This window comes from Actinia tenebrosa, unplaced genomic scaffold (genome assembly GCF_029948245.1).
Source record: "Actinia tenebrosa isolate PJP-AT-01 unplaced genomic scaffold, QUT_ActTen_1.0 PGA_scaffold0__85_contigs__length_37466705, whole genome shotgun sequence".
Taxonomy (NCBI): domain Eukaryota; kingdom Metazoa; phylum Cnidaria; class Anthozoa; order Actiniaria; family Actiniidae; genus Actinia; species Actinia tenebrosa.
In genome coordinates, this window is record NW_028292569.1 from 30,954,369 (window position 1) to 30,968,418 (window position 14,050).

General features: G+C 37.9%; 2 protein-coding genes across 3 annotated transcripts; both read left to right on the forward strand.

The window, feature by feature from the left end:
• Positions 1-795: 795 nt before the first annotated feature.
• LOC116302927 (uncharacterized) lies at positions 796-4,590 on the forward strand. 2 transcript variants are annotated; one of them, XM_031712344.2, is made up of 2 exons: positions 796-1,087; positions 2,145-4,590. In XM_031712344.2, exon 2 carries the CDS (start codon positions 2,253-2,255, stop codon positions 3,186-3,188), a length of 936 nt encoding a protein of 311 aa, XP_031568204.2. In that variant the 5' UTR covers positions 796-1,087; positions 2,145-2,252; the 3' UTR covers positions 3,189-4,590. The 2 variants fall into 2 exon arrangements, with proteins under 2 accessions (XP_031568204.2, XP_031568205.2); XM_031712345.2 differs by lacking the exon at positions 796-1,087 and adding an exon at positions 1,492-2,012.
• Positions 4,591-7,371: 2,781 nt separating this feature from the next.
• On the forward strand, positions 7,372-12,453 carry LOC116302919 (ovochymase-1). The gene is made up of 9 exons (XM_031712331.2): positions 7,372-7,558; positions 7,902-7,959; positions 8,427-8,626; positions 9,437-9,593; positions 10,037-10,255; positions 10,453-10,596; positions 10,811-11,032; positions 11,418-11,668; positions 11,954-12,453. The coding sequence occupies exons 1-9, from the start codon at positions 7,481-7,483 to the stop codon at positions 12,368-12,370; spliced, it is 1,746 nt and encodes a 581-aa protein (XP_031568191.2). The 5' UTR covers positions 7,372-7,480; the 3' UTR covers positions 12,371-12,453.
• Positions 12,454-14,050: the final 1,597 nt, after the last annotated feature.

A 14,050-nucleotide genomic window follows, 5' to 3' on the forward strand; every position in this document is an offset into this window, starting at 1 on the left:
TACATATGATATTTTTTTTCTATTAAGATAATTTTTAGCGTTTCATAAAATTAGTTTTTTTTTCCCTTTAATGGAAAGGGGGATGTAATAATATATACTTGTCACGCAACATTAGGCTCTATTATGTAACAAATGTAATATGACTCTCTCTCCCCTCTCTCTACACACATTGTATCAAGTTAAGCACCAGAATAAGTATGCCGAATTAATCATCATTAAAGCAAGCAATCATAATCAAAGCCTCCACTAAATATCATGACAGTATTGTCTTCTCAACCATTTTCTACTTCATGTTTTCTTTTGCATCACAATACACACTTCGTCTTTGCTCTTATAAAACCACTTTTTTGTCACTTTGTAATCGCTTTTGTTCATCAGTCTTGTTCCTTTCGCGAATTCACGTTGATTTTGCGCCGATTTCTTCAAAGTGGTACGCAAGGAATTCTCTCCAGCGTCCCATTTTACGCGTTTCATCTTTGTTTTTCTTTATTCTATTTTTCTTTCAATTTTTTTTTCTCTACCCTCGTAGTCATTGTGTTGCGGCCCACACTTCTTGAACGGTAGTCTTGACATTATATCCATTCTCGACTTGTTCTACGGTTGCTACCCCACGTTTCCTTGCCGTCCAGAGTTTTTTCTAGTTTAGAAAGCAAAAAAAAAAGACGAGAAAACCTCTCAATCGCCCCACTTGTAGCTCAATATTCACATCACGTCCTTTAGTCATGCCAAGTATTTCAGCGTAACGGAAAGGAATTCACTTTACGGATTTATAAATCATACAAAAACGAAAACAACGTTAGCAAACCAGAACAAAAGTGAATCCGTGGTGCTGTGACTTCAATAGCAATTGGCGGGAGACCTTACAATCAAAACTGGTTATGACTATGACGTCTCTGAACGGTACTTGATTCGTGTCGAAATAACTTGACTACTGTTGCGTATGCTCTAGCTACGTAGGAACACTCAGACACCACTTTGGCCGACCAACTGCAACAATCGACTAAGGCGAACTTTCATGATAATGAAAATGCCGGTTCTCTTAAGGAAATAAGATAAATATACTTCTAAAAGAATTTGGAATATTCTGGTAAGTATAATCGTAATAATAATAATATAATATTTTATTTTGTAGCCTAAAAACTTTGGGCAAAATTATTTATGTAAAACCGGCTGCAAACTCACTACTGAGCACAAATAACACCAAGATGTAGAATTACTCTAGCGACTAAAAATGCGCTTAAATCCTCGGATTAAAAACAATTTTGAAGTATAAAAAGCTTTTGGGAAGCTTCAGTTATTTTGTGGAATTTAAAATCCACTGGATAGTTGAAGTATTTTTGAATTTAATTGGAAAGTTTGGCGAAGTAATTACAATGGCGATGACAATCACGACCGGAAGGCTCTTTGGGCAATCATGAAAGAAAGCGGAAATCGGAAAAAAGACTATAATTTATGAAAATAAATTCTCGTATCTTTGGGCTTTATTTTTCAGCTTTATTTAATGAGTTTTTTTATACCACTATCTTATCAAGTGAGCCGCCATTATTCACCAATATAATCGGCAATGGCAGTGTTCAGTGATTTAGATTTGTTCAGCTCAATAAATCAAATTCTTATTCATCCAAAGTAATTCCCTAATTAACCACCACTCCTTAACTTGCTAGACCTGGTTACACTAAAATTGAAATTAATTCTTTATCTGTGGTTAAACTTTGAGTAGATTTACCTCACACCTCTAAAAAGTTAGTGTCAAGAATACTGAGATTACACGAAAAGTAACCATACACACTACTTCATCTCTCTGTACATAAAACTGACCAAGTAAATAGAAGACTCTAGTTGTTAATGGACTCATTTCCATAAGTGCTTGAATCACATGAATGACTTGGACTACAGTACTTAGGGGAACTTGAACAATTTGTCCACTGAAGCCACCCGGTGAGTGAACTGAATTCGTGGCTTCTTCCGCTGCGCGCTTGTTTTTGGCCCGTAGCTGTTTTCTGTTCGGCAAGGTTATTTTTTATCTTTTGGATTATAAATATTTAAACATAGATCAAAAGCCTAAGTAAACATGCCAAGAGTAACATAAGATTTCATGCAGGACAATGACACTTAATTCCTCAATGATTTTTTTATCATTTTAGATTTGACGGCTTCTCCGTAAAGAAACAAAACCGACAGAGTGCTTTGCGTTAACTGAAGACATGTGGAATGCTACTAACTGAGTCAAAGATATTTAAAAAACAGTAAGAATGAAGAAAAGTCACCATCGTAAATCAAGTACCGACGTAATCCTGAGAAAAGCTATCGAAGACAATGATATCGCACAGGTGAGATTCGTACTTCGATTCGAGAGTGACAAGATCAATGATCAAGATCAGAATGATATGACTGCGCTTCACTGGAGCTGTATTCATGGTCGACTAGAAATCATCGGTGTTCTGCTTGACCATGGTGCAAATATGGAAATCTGTGACTCAAAAGGATGGACAGCTTTGCATTTTGCAGCCAACGGAGGATTCCTTGATGTGGTTGAGTTGTTGTTGGCAACGTACGCTGATGTCACAGTAACTACCAACGATGGTAAAAGTGTAATTGATGTTGCGATGGGCGAAGGGATGGTATTTCTGCTTGCTACAGGGTTTATTAAATCAGGGAAGGAGGATTTACTTCTACGATACTTCAACGATTCAACTACTAGTCTTCATTCTATAGATGAAGGTGATGAAGACAGCCTTGTTTCTTCATCAACACAAAGTGAACTTTCGCGGGAAATATGGCGAGCAAGTCAACATTTGTTGACAAAGTCTTTATCGTTTAGTATCAGCTCGAAATCAAATCTGAAAATATCGACCAGCGAGTATGTGATTGCAGAAAAAGTTGAAACACTAGAAGAAAAAGAAAAAGTTTCACTGAGAAAGAATTCAACTCCTACTATGAATGCTGGACATTCTTCAACCACAAAGAAGCAAAAGCTGAATAATTTTGATTCCTCGTTTTCCCCGGGCGTCCTGAAAAGACTTGCAGTAAGTGAAACTAATCTAAATAAATCGCAAGAGACGGATAGTAATAATAACAACAGAGGCAAAGCTACACCATGTGGGACAATCAATCGGACATCTAATTATTACGCGCTCAATACTATGGAATCAGACACTCAAATAGCTGGTGAAGCCGAAAAGATGTAACATGGATGTCTCCGATTATTTGGTCTTGTTTTTTATTATGAATCGTTGAAAACAAATGATTTTGAAACAAAAAGCTTTAACATAAAGTAAAATGCGTATATAAAACTGAGAGTTATGTCTGAGACGGCTTAACCGCGAAAATGCGATTGGTTTGTGGGCAAGACAGTCTGGATGTTAAGAGATATAAATGGTTGATAAACATCCATGATAGTAAAAGATAAATTGAGGTAAATGGATAAAGAATGCATCTGTCTTTTCCTTAATGGTTTCCAAAACGCTTTGAAAAACAAATATCTGATATCCCATATAACTACCGCCAACAGAACAATTTTGCTTGATTCATTAATAAAGAAATAATTACAAAATTCTGCGAAGACAGCTAGCAAATGATGGGGAAAAGATATCAGTATCAGAGAATATCAGGAAAGGATTTTTCCATTAGCAATATAGGCATCAATACTTGATAAGAAGCTTGGAGAATCTTTCTAGGATTGATTCAATATTCACTGCCATGTACGTGTTACAGCGAAGAATTTGCTAGAAAAACAAACATAGTCATTGTGGGACAGTTAGTATAAGAAGAACAAATAATGAACGATGTTTGTGTCATCTTCAACGACATTCTTAAGACGAACCGTGACATGAAGAAGACAAATTGGAATAGCACGACTCTTTTTGCTCCCACAATTAATTCAGGATTAATCTAACGACTCTATGGTGATTTTACTGAATTCTTTCTCCTTATGCTTTTTAATTTCGCAACGAAAAAAATCATCTAAAATCATCTATTAGGTATTCAATTTTTGATTTTAGTTTACGTTTGGGAAAACTGTGGGGGGAAACGCCATGAGCGATGTTACTTGATGTTAACTTGTAAACTCTTCATTTCCTTGCTCTATATGTTCAATGACATATATGTACATAGATTAATGTTATACTAGATTAAGAGTTGAATATTATGTGTGCAAACACTGAATTTATTTTCTGAGCTGGCTGACCAAATTCACAGCCTTGCGGGAACAAGAGTTGGTGAATGTCGTGGTGCCCGGCAGAGAAAAATTCAGAAAGAGTCAATTTAGGCCTCAAAATATCTTCGTAATATGTGGTGAATTCATATTTTGACTAAATCTATGAAAAAAAAATACAAATTAATAATTCATTAGCGGTAGAAACAGCCTATATTTTTTTATGGTAAATAAGTACAAAAGACGTAACATTAAAACAGTGTTCTCCCTAGATGATGAGCGAGGACGACAGTAGTAAACTCGAAGAATTATATGAAAATTATTGTTATTATTATCATGTCAAATGAATACGAAAATATTGTAAAATATTAATGATTATTTTTCCACAGAATTCTTTAGTATCTGGTTGTACCAAAATAAAAGTAATCATAGATTTATCATTGTTTTTTGTTTACAAATAAGTTTTCATCAAACTTCACTGATGTCCAGAAAGGGATGGCAGAAAAAGACCCTTACAAGCACGGTTAAGGCGAGGATATTTATTATTTATTTATTTTTGAAGACTCTCTCTGGCATTTTTTAATTGACTGAATGTCAGCACTAAATCCTTTTACAATTACGACTTTCAACCTTGGTAATTTCAATCTAAAACGAAAAATTGATGTTTTAAAATTAGATTTTATGGAACGAAAATCGTACATTATAATGAACAAATAAATAAACTTGGATGATTTACGGTTGACCTCTATTTGATAAACCTTTTTCAAAGATTTCTATCAACTTTGTTTTTAAAAATATCTACCAATGTTCTTAATTTTAGAAATTTGAATTTATCTGGTATAGCAAGCTGACTTTTGACTTTAGAGACGTCTCTTTGGCGAAGTAATAAGTAAGCTTAGAGATATTCCATTGTTTTATCTGCTGCACTTCACGTATTGTGCCATCCTCGAGCGAAATATAGATGCCGCGAGATACCATTATTTCCCTAATAACATATAAACTCTTACTTATACTTTATTTTCCTCTGGTTTTGCTGAAAACTTTGATTCGTTCATGGAGAAACAAGAGCAAACGAAGCCGCCAATATTGTGGAAGTTTATCAAAACGACAGAAACAAAAAGAGTTCTTGAAGAACCAAAAGGGTTTTTAAAAGTGAATAGCTTTGCAGCGTGCGGGCTTTGCCTTTTGATGTTAATTGGTATTAAGTGAAAAATATAAGCACCACTCAGTAGATTCTTTTGTTGGGATTAGATTTTCTATTGTTTGGGAGTTTAGACTATAAGTACAGAACATAAAAAGCCTCAAGCATTCTTGAGATAGTTTGTTTACATCGTCAAAAGTTAAATCATTTCGGAATTTTCTAAAATCTACTTGTTTCTGAAGCTAAAAAGAAAATATTTTGAGCCCAACTTTACAGACTTCCTGTAACTTAATGAAAAATAGTATTATTCATGTTATATATATTGTTTTTAAAATTCTTTCTTCGATTCTTGGTTTGTTTAGAGGCGATTGGACCGCGAATGATTAGCATCTATCTATCAGAACATGACTAAAATATATTTTGTACATGATTATAGCTTCGTTAGAAATTTCGATTGGAAAATTTTCTTTCTATTTGAAAAAAAATATCTATAAAACGAAAGGAATCAGTAAAAATAATGCACACGAAAAAGAGAGTATCACGGGCGCACGAAACCCAGAAATAATAACAAGAAAGAAAAAATCAGAAACTATCTGTAAACAAGAATGCCACGAACATAAATCAAAAATAAATCTTCGGTATGTCGTATGAATGAGTCACCACATTCTACACAGCATATTTCAGGAGGTTTTCCTAAAATGATTTTTAAAGTCAAGAATTGCGCAGGGTGGTGACGAAGTCATTAACATCTTTCTGCATCTTTTAAAGAATGACTCAATAGAAAGAAGAATTAGGTCTGAAAATCTGATCGATCCGGCTAAGGTAAGACTAATTATTTTACCGATTTAAAACCGGGTTGCTTAGAAAAACGGCAATAAGTTAGAGTTTACATTCTTTGGGCCATTCATTGGTTGTCAGTGCGCATGCTTGTATTCCGCTGTGCTTACCTGGGCCATCGGTTTACTTCCGGTAGCACTTTATCTCCGCCTTATCTTTCAAAATTTCATTTACAATAAGCCTGAAGCTAGATGACGTTTTACCCCCGTCTCTAGACCATAATCCTTTTCACATTGCTTTTGTTTTTTAATTATGACTATTGTTCCTGTATTCTCTAAGGAATAAAAAATTTTAATATGAAAGAATTTTAGAAACTATTATGGTATAGAGTCGGGGGTAAAACGTCATCTCGCTTCAGGCTTATAGATAGCAGTTTTTTTTGATTGATTAAATCAAAGGACCATACTTCCAGACATCGAGTGCTGAACCGTCGTATGGCAGAGCGAAGCATTTACGGCTACGCCGGAGATTTCGACCCCTACACCGCTATCCGAGGACTTACAGAATGATCAGGAAGCCTGGCCGAAGCCTAAGGGAGAGGTTAATCGGCCCCTAGACCGTGGATGATTAACTCCTTGCTATGACCAGCATGCCCGAAATACCGATTTTTTCGTCGATGACTTATGATCAAGAGATATTCCTCTCCATGTGGGACGCCTTGTGAGTGGTGACGTATATTTCAAACAAACTCGGTGAAATAAAAAAATAGTACTAAACTGCGAAAGTGATGACACATGACATAAGTCATGACGCATGCGCACTATTACAACGGAAACCAACCTGTAGCAAATAATCGCCATAACCACTGCGCATGTCCGTTACGAACTGACAGATAAAAGGCAAGCTAGATCAATACGCTCACACTCAATAAAAATATACCAAAGAACACTTAACAGAAGTATAAACAGCCGTTGAACTGGCTTCAACCAATATATAGAAAACCAAATACAACTCGAATAGTCAATCAAGGGACGTCCTAATTTAACTAACCGAGCGTTCTAGGGAATGCTGGAGTATAGCGCATCGATCTTATTCCCAATAGGAAGGACAGTTACTGTTGGGCATGGGGAAAACGGAGTATTTAGATTTTCTCTTTAAAATATAATTGCTTTTGGTTGTGCGAAATTTGAACTACTCAAAGTTCCATCCCGGACAATAGTGTAATCATAATTTTATCAGACCTGAATCTTTCAGCTGAATAAACCAACCAGCCGCCCTCCGGCAAGAGTTAATTTTTTTCTTGATGCATCTAATTTTAACGTATTTCACACATCGTCCCTAAAGCATCAAGATCTCTACGCAAAAGTCGATCACTCAGTAAAAAGGACTGGTTTTTTACAGCTGTACCCATGGCGGTTGTCCGGCTTTTAGTTGCTGTTACTATCGTTGGACTGGTCCAATCGATACCTCTAGAAAGCTTCTTTAAGGTATGAACAACTGAACACTCCACACAACGCAGTGTTTGTAGCGAAAACTATACTAGAAATTTGATTTTATGTTTAACGCCGGAGGCATCTTTCTGGCAATATTTCTAACGAATTATTTACAATCAATTTGTGAACGATTAGCTCATTGAGCGGTACGACTTGGTATGAACATAGTTAATAGTTGATATCAACTATATGGTATTAAGGAGACATAGAGATTTCAAATATGGCAAGCTACTTTTTAGGGACCCTCAACTGGAGTGTCTTATATAACTTTTAATTCTACTGGAAGTGCAATCCTTTTAACTCTGTGAAACCACTTTGAATGTATTTTAACGAGCAGGAAGACGATGACAGCTTATTAGTTAGGAATATTCGAGCTCCAAAGAGACTCAAGTCTAGTAAGTATGGCTGCATTTCATCAAAATATTTACATTTCTTCAATCAGTAAAGAAAGCTTTGTGCACTACAGCAAGACATAATGAGTCTATTTTGTTCATGTGAATATTTTAAACTTGTCATAGAGGGAATTGAGTTGAGCGAGTTATTTTTGATAAAGTTGATGTGCGCCATTTTTAGGTTTTGACTGTTTGTTTAGTTGTTCGAAGACACAACACTGCGCAACCTCGTGGAGCATGCGTAGCATGGAAAAGAAAGGAAGAAAGAAAGAAAGAAAGAAGAAAGAAAGAAGGGTGAATGGACTAAAGGAGGAAAGGAAGGAAGGAAGATAGAGAAGAAGGAGAGAAGGCACGTATGCTTGAAATGCGCACACGCACATGCGAATTAAATATCCTGAATTACTTTCACGCATTTGAAGTTAATTAAATTTAACAACTAAAGTTATGCATAAAAAATGTACTGATGTCAGACTGTGGGAGTAATCTACAAGGAAAGACTGGAGAAGTCACCTCACCAGGTTTCCCGTCCCCCTACCCCACGGGATCTACGTGTGTCTGGACGATAAGAGTCGATTCCAAGAGCGCGATTGAATTGAATATCAAAGAGATGGACATCGAACGAAGCAAGAAGTGTCGATACGATAGTTTAACGATATATGATGGCGCTAATGTAAGTGGAGAGGTCTATGGTCACTTAAGAATATTATTAGCTTATTATACATGCATACCTTATGATTGTACCTTGCAATACGCTTCTCCTATCCTGCCCTTCGTTTGCCATACCTTACCATACCTTACCATGGCTTGCACTATATTCACTCTCAATGTCATCATTCAGTACATGTCCTATCTTACCCTATGAATATTACCTTACGCTCATTTGCCCTACCTTACCATAACCTACCATGGCTTGCACTATATTCACTCTCAATGTCATCCTTTACTACATGTCCTATCTTACCCTATAAATATTACCTTACGATCATTTGCCCTACCTTACCATAACCTACCATGGCTTGCACTATATTCACTCTCAATGTCATCATTCACTATATGCCCTATCTTACCCTATGAATACATTACCTTACGCTCATTTGCCCTACCTTACCATACCCTACCATGGCTTGCACTATATTCACTCTCAATGTCATCATTCACTATATGCCCTATCTTACCCTATGAATACATTACCTTACGCTCATTTGCCATAACTCACAATACCTTGCCATGGCTTACACTTCATGTCCTTACCCTATGAATACAATACCCTGCCATGCATGTTTTACACTACATGTTCTTTCCTGTTTTACCTTGCCCTCGATCCCTTTACATTCAACTGCCATACCTTAGCATCTTCAGCTTAGTTTGCACTACCTTCCCCTGCTTTGACCTTTCATGCTATCCATACTTTATACTTACTTCTCTTTTTAGCACTATTCTGTTTAAGGGTATTAATACTAGTTACCTCATTGATGTTTAGTCCAAGGGACCTGAGCTAGTTCACCTGTGTGGATCCAAGAAACCCAAGACTTCCATCCGTTCATCGGGCAACAGTCTTTACATCGTATTCACATCTGATGATGCTGATACTGGTAAAGGCTTTCGAGCAACTTGGAAGGCTGTATCTAGGAATATAAGTAAGTATTTAATAGTTTGTTTGTTTGTTCGTTCGTTTGTTGTTTTTTTTTGTATGTTTAATTTTTACTTACTTATTTATACAATAATTAATTTTTTACTTGCTTACCTATTTGTTTGTTTATGTACTTATGCGTTTGTTTGTTTACTTATTTATCTATTGAGGATGAGGATGACACGTATATTATCATAAGTATGTTGCAATAGAGGCTTTGCACCATCGCGTGCCAGCGCCCATAATACAGCTTGAGCTGCCTGTGGTTAGATGGCAGAACAATAAAACCCCTTTGCATCTTTCTCATAAAAACGATCGTATTGTTCCTGCTATCTAACAAGGCTGCTGTCACGTGATGTTGCTAAGCCTTTATAAGATAATTTCGTCTTAAAAGTTCTCAAATTCAAAATGAAACGTTGTTTATCCCGATCTACACCATTACCTTTGCAGAATGTGGTGGTAAATTCACCAACTTGACGGGAGATATCTCTAGTCCTCACTTCCCTAACAACTACCCTGCAAATGTAGACTGTGAATGGATTATTACAGTACCAATAACCCACTCTTTGACGCTTTCATTCGAAATCTTCAACGTTGAGCAGAGCGCCAAATGTTCGTACGATAACGTGGAGATTTGGGAAGGAACAAAAAAGAACTCTCCCTCGCTTGGTGAGTAACTTAGTCGTGCACTGACTTAGATCAGCCCAGAGGTTGTTACATGGTTCTATCTGTGAGTTAGCCATGCCCTGACTTTGATCAGCCCAGAGGTTGTTTCAGGGTTCAATCTGTGAGTTAGCCATGCCCTGACTTAGATCAGCCCAGAGGTTGTTTCAGGGTTGTTAAGGGTCATATTCTCTTTTTCATAGGTCGTTTCTGTGGCACCAACTCACCAGGAGTGATCAACGCGCAAGGCACGACATTAAGAATCAAACTCCATTCAGATGAATCTGACACAGCACAAGGATTCAGAGCGGTGTGGACCTCGAGGAGCCTTTCTGGAAAACAAACAGGTGACGCAGGAGGGAGGGGTTAGGACAGTGTGGGCACTGACGAAATATGACGCAATGTTAAGAAATAATATTCAAGGGAATGACATATGGTCTGAAATGGGAAAACATTAGGCTCAAATTAAAAGTGTCTAGAAAAGTAATAATACTCTAGGTAATGACATGTGGACTGACAGCAAAAAGGTCTATTGACAGCATGTATAATCATTGTCCTCAGGTGGGCGTCTGTGTGGTACTAGTGCCGTTGGGACACGTATTGTGGGAGGCGTGGTTGCCAAGGCAGGGGCGTGGCCATGGCAGGTTGCGTTTCTATGGAACAAAGGATACGATAAGAATGTGCAGTTTTGTGGTGGTTCGCTCATCGATCCAGAATGGGTCTTGACTGCAGCTCACTGCTTTGAGATCACTAAGGATAAGACCATGTATAAACTGAGATTAGGTAAGTCATGAACAATATGTCCGGGTAAACAGTTACTTGGCAACCATGTGTTACCACAGGCGGGGTTGCTAAAGCATAAGTGTGGTCGCAAAAGCAAAGGCGTGGTTGCTTAAAGAGAGATGTAGCCACGTGTCAATCTATCGAGAAAAATATTTTGTTTGAGTTACAGCTCTATACTGGTAAACAAAGATGTAATACTCAAGGGAATGGCATGTGTTTTAAAGTGGTGCAAAAACTGGCTTAGTCTATCATTAATTTATAATATTAGCTAGCAGAACAATATTGTATTTGCCTCATAACATGGAGGTCGTAAAACCGCTCTACACCAAGGGTCATATATACTGTTCGTATCTTTTTAAATTCGTTGTAAAATCTCTAATTTCAGGAGAGCATTTGTTGAACGAGACAGAAGGAACCGAACAAGATTTCTTGATCGACAAATATTACATTCATCCTAAGTACAATGAGCACACGACCGATAACGACCTTGCGCTCATCAAACTAGATAAGCCAGCCACTCTCAACAAGAGAGTAAATACAATCTGTCTTCCTGAAGCAGATGACGAGTTTGACACTGGTACCCTGTGTACTATCAGTGGATGGGGTGCGTTACAAGAGGGGGGTATCACCTCCAAGGTTGGTGCGCAATATACCTGGAATACACCTCTTGAATTGATTTTCCTAGAGGAATTGTTCAAAACAATAGGCCGTCTTTTCTTGTGCAAAAAATTCCATTGTTTTTGTCCCCCAGAACAATTCCTCTCTGGACTCAGTGCAAAGGGTCTTTAGACCTAATTTGTCTTGGTTCAAAGTCTAGCCATTTAATACAAAGCGTTCGAAGTTGCGCTCCTTTAAAAACAGCTCTCGATGTAGGGCTGCGCTTTGAACGTCTTTCTAACCTCTTCAACGTTCGTGTTCCAGGTCTTGATGCAAGCCAAAGTACCAATTGTATCACGTGATATATGCAAGCACGAGCAGTCGTATGGAGAGAAGATCACCCCTAACATGTTATGCGGTGGATTACGACAGGGTGGGGTTGATTCGTGTCAGGGCGATTCCGGGGGGCCATTTGTTTGTAGAAATCCAGAAAATCCCAAACAGTGGAGCCTTGTTGGGGTGACCAGTTGGGGCAAGGGATGCGCCAGGGCTTTGAAATATGGTGTTTATGCAAATGTCAGGAAGTATCTTCCTTGGATCAATCTACTGACTGGAAACATGCCAACATCCTCCCCCGGATCGACTGTTAACACATCTGATTCTGTGTTGACGTTACCACCTCTTCCAGGGGGAGGCGGGGATACCATACCAACTCTACCCCCGTTACCTGGTTTACCTTAGACCTACATGCTCCCCCCGTACTGACTGTACCTTGTTCGTCATGTTACAATTCACTAACACCAATAAAATTATGCAATGTGTGAGTGCAATGACCACAATCAACTTTTAAATGTTATCAACCCCTAAGACAACCTCTTGGCTGATCTAAGTCAGGGCATGGCTAACTCACAGATCTAACCCTGAAACAACCTCTGGGCTGATCTAAGTCAGGGCATGGCTAACTCACAGATCTAACCCTGAAATAACCTCTGGGCTGATCTAAGTCAGGGCACGGCTAACTCACAAATCAAACACTGAAACAATCTCTGGGCTGATCTAAGTCAGGGCATGGCTAACTCACAGATATAACTATGAAACAACCTCTGGGCTGATCTAAGTCAGAGCATGGCTAACTCACAGATCAAACTCTGAAACAACCTCTGGGCTAATCTAAGTCAGGGCATGGCTAACTCACAGATCAAACCCTGAAACAACCTCTGGGCTGATCTAAGTCAGAGCATGGCTAACTCACAGATCAAACTCTGAAACAACCTCTGGGCTGATCTAAGTCAGGGCATGGCTAACTCACAGATATAACTATGAAACAACCTCTGGGCTATTCTAAGTCAGGGCATGTGGCTAACTCACAGATCAAACACTGAAACAACCTCTGGGCTGATCTAAGTCAGGGCACGGCTAAAATACGACGCACCTTGCGTGTTTGCTCAATTTTTAACATTCTAACTGCGCACACATAAATGCGCGCGCAGCCTATTTCATAACATACCTTTTATCAGATATTTATAGTCGTTCAGAATGCTATTAATAAACCCGGTCTAACCGCAAATCAATGAGCCGACAAGTAGCTCTTCCTTTTGAGAGAAGTGGCGCCGAGAAGATCCTTAATAAAATACCTGCCATAAATAATTTAGCTACAATTCAAGTGATTCTAAAACGAGTTGATCATAAGAAATATTACTGAAAACGTGCCACCAATGAATTATTGAAGAGTTTTTAAATGCCAGGACTGTACACCAAACGAAAATAAATTCTAACCATAGTTCATCTAGTGGGTTTGAAGTACGCACTTTTTTGACAAGTCGATGATCAAAGATCATAACTTGTCGAGTGTGTGGTTTGAATATAAGAGAATATGCGCAATCTAAAGCAAGAAACTGTCGTATAACAAGTTGGTGATCAGAAATGAAATCTTTTCAAATAAATCTTTCGAATCAAGTGTGTGATTTGACTAAATGAATATGCACGCAATCTAAAACGAAATATTGGTAAAAATTAATTAGAGTACGTCGTATCACCAGTGGATGATTAAAAAAAGAGAACCCTGGTTGAGTGTGTGGTTTCACAATAAGAGAATGCACGCAATCTGAAGAAATACGCGTTTAAAAAAAAAAACCATATATATATATATATAATTCTAAGCTTATCAGTCTGGGCTGCAGATTGTTGCTTTATAAATCATCCGACTTATGTTATCAGTACAAACAAATGATGCGGGAAATCTCCCTGATTAACTTGTCATCTATTCTTATGATGCTTCAGTGAGGTTAATCAGTTCGATAAGACCTTGTCGAGTTTGCTTTTTATGCATCCAACGAATGAACTGACGACTACCTGAGAAGTGACACAGACTCGCTTCTCATTCCTCAGATAAGCGCAAAATAAGCTCTTGATATTCGTCAA

What these genes read in the sequence shown, in the direction of transcription:
- LOC116302919 (XM_031712331.2), top strand. Translation starts at nt 7,481, where the DNA reads ATGGCGGTTGTCCGGCTTTTAGTTGCTGTTACTATCGTTGGACTGGTC. An exon ending in CGATATATGATGGCGCTAAT is followed by an intron (nt 8,627 to 9,436) that starts GTAAGTGGAGAG and finishes ATTGATGTTTAG; the next exon opens with TCCAAGGGACCTGAGCTAGT. An exon ending in CATGTATAAACTGAGATTAG is followed by an intron (nt 11,033 to 11,417) that starts GTAAGTCATGAA and finishes CTCTAATTTCAG; the next exon opens with GAGAGCATTTGTTGAACGAG.
- LOC116302927 (XM_031712344.2), top strand. Translation starts at nt 2,253, where the DNA reads ATGAAGAAAAGTCACCATCGTAAATCAAGTACCGACGTAATCCTGAGA.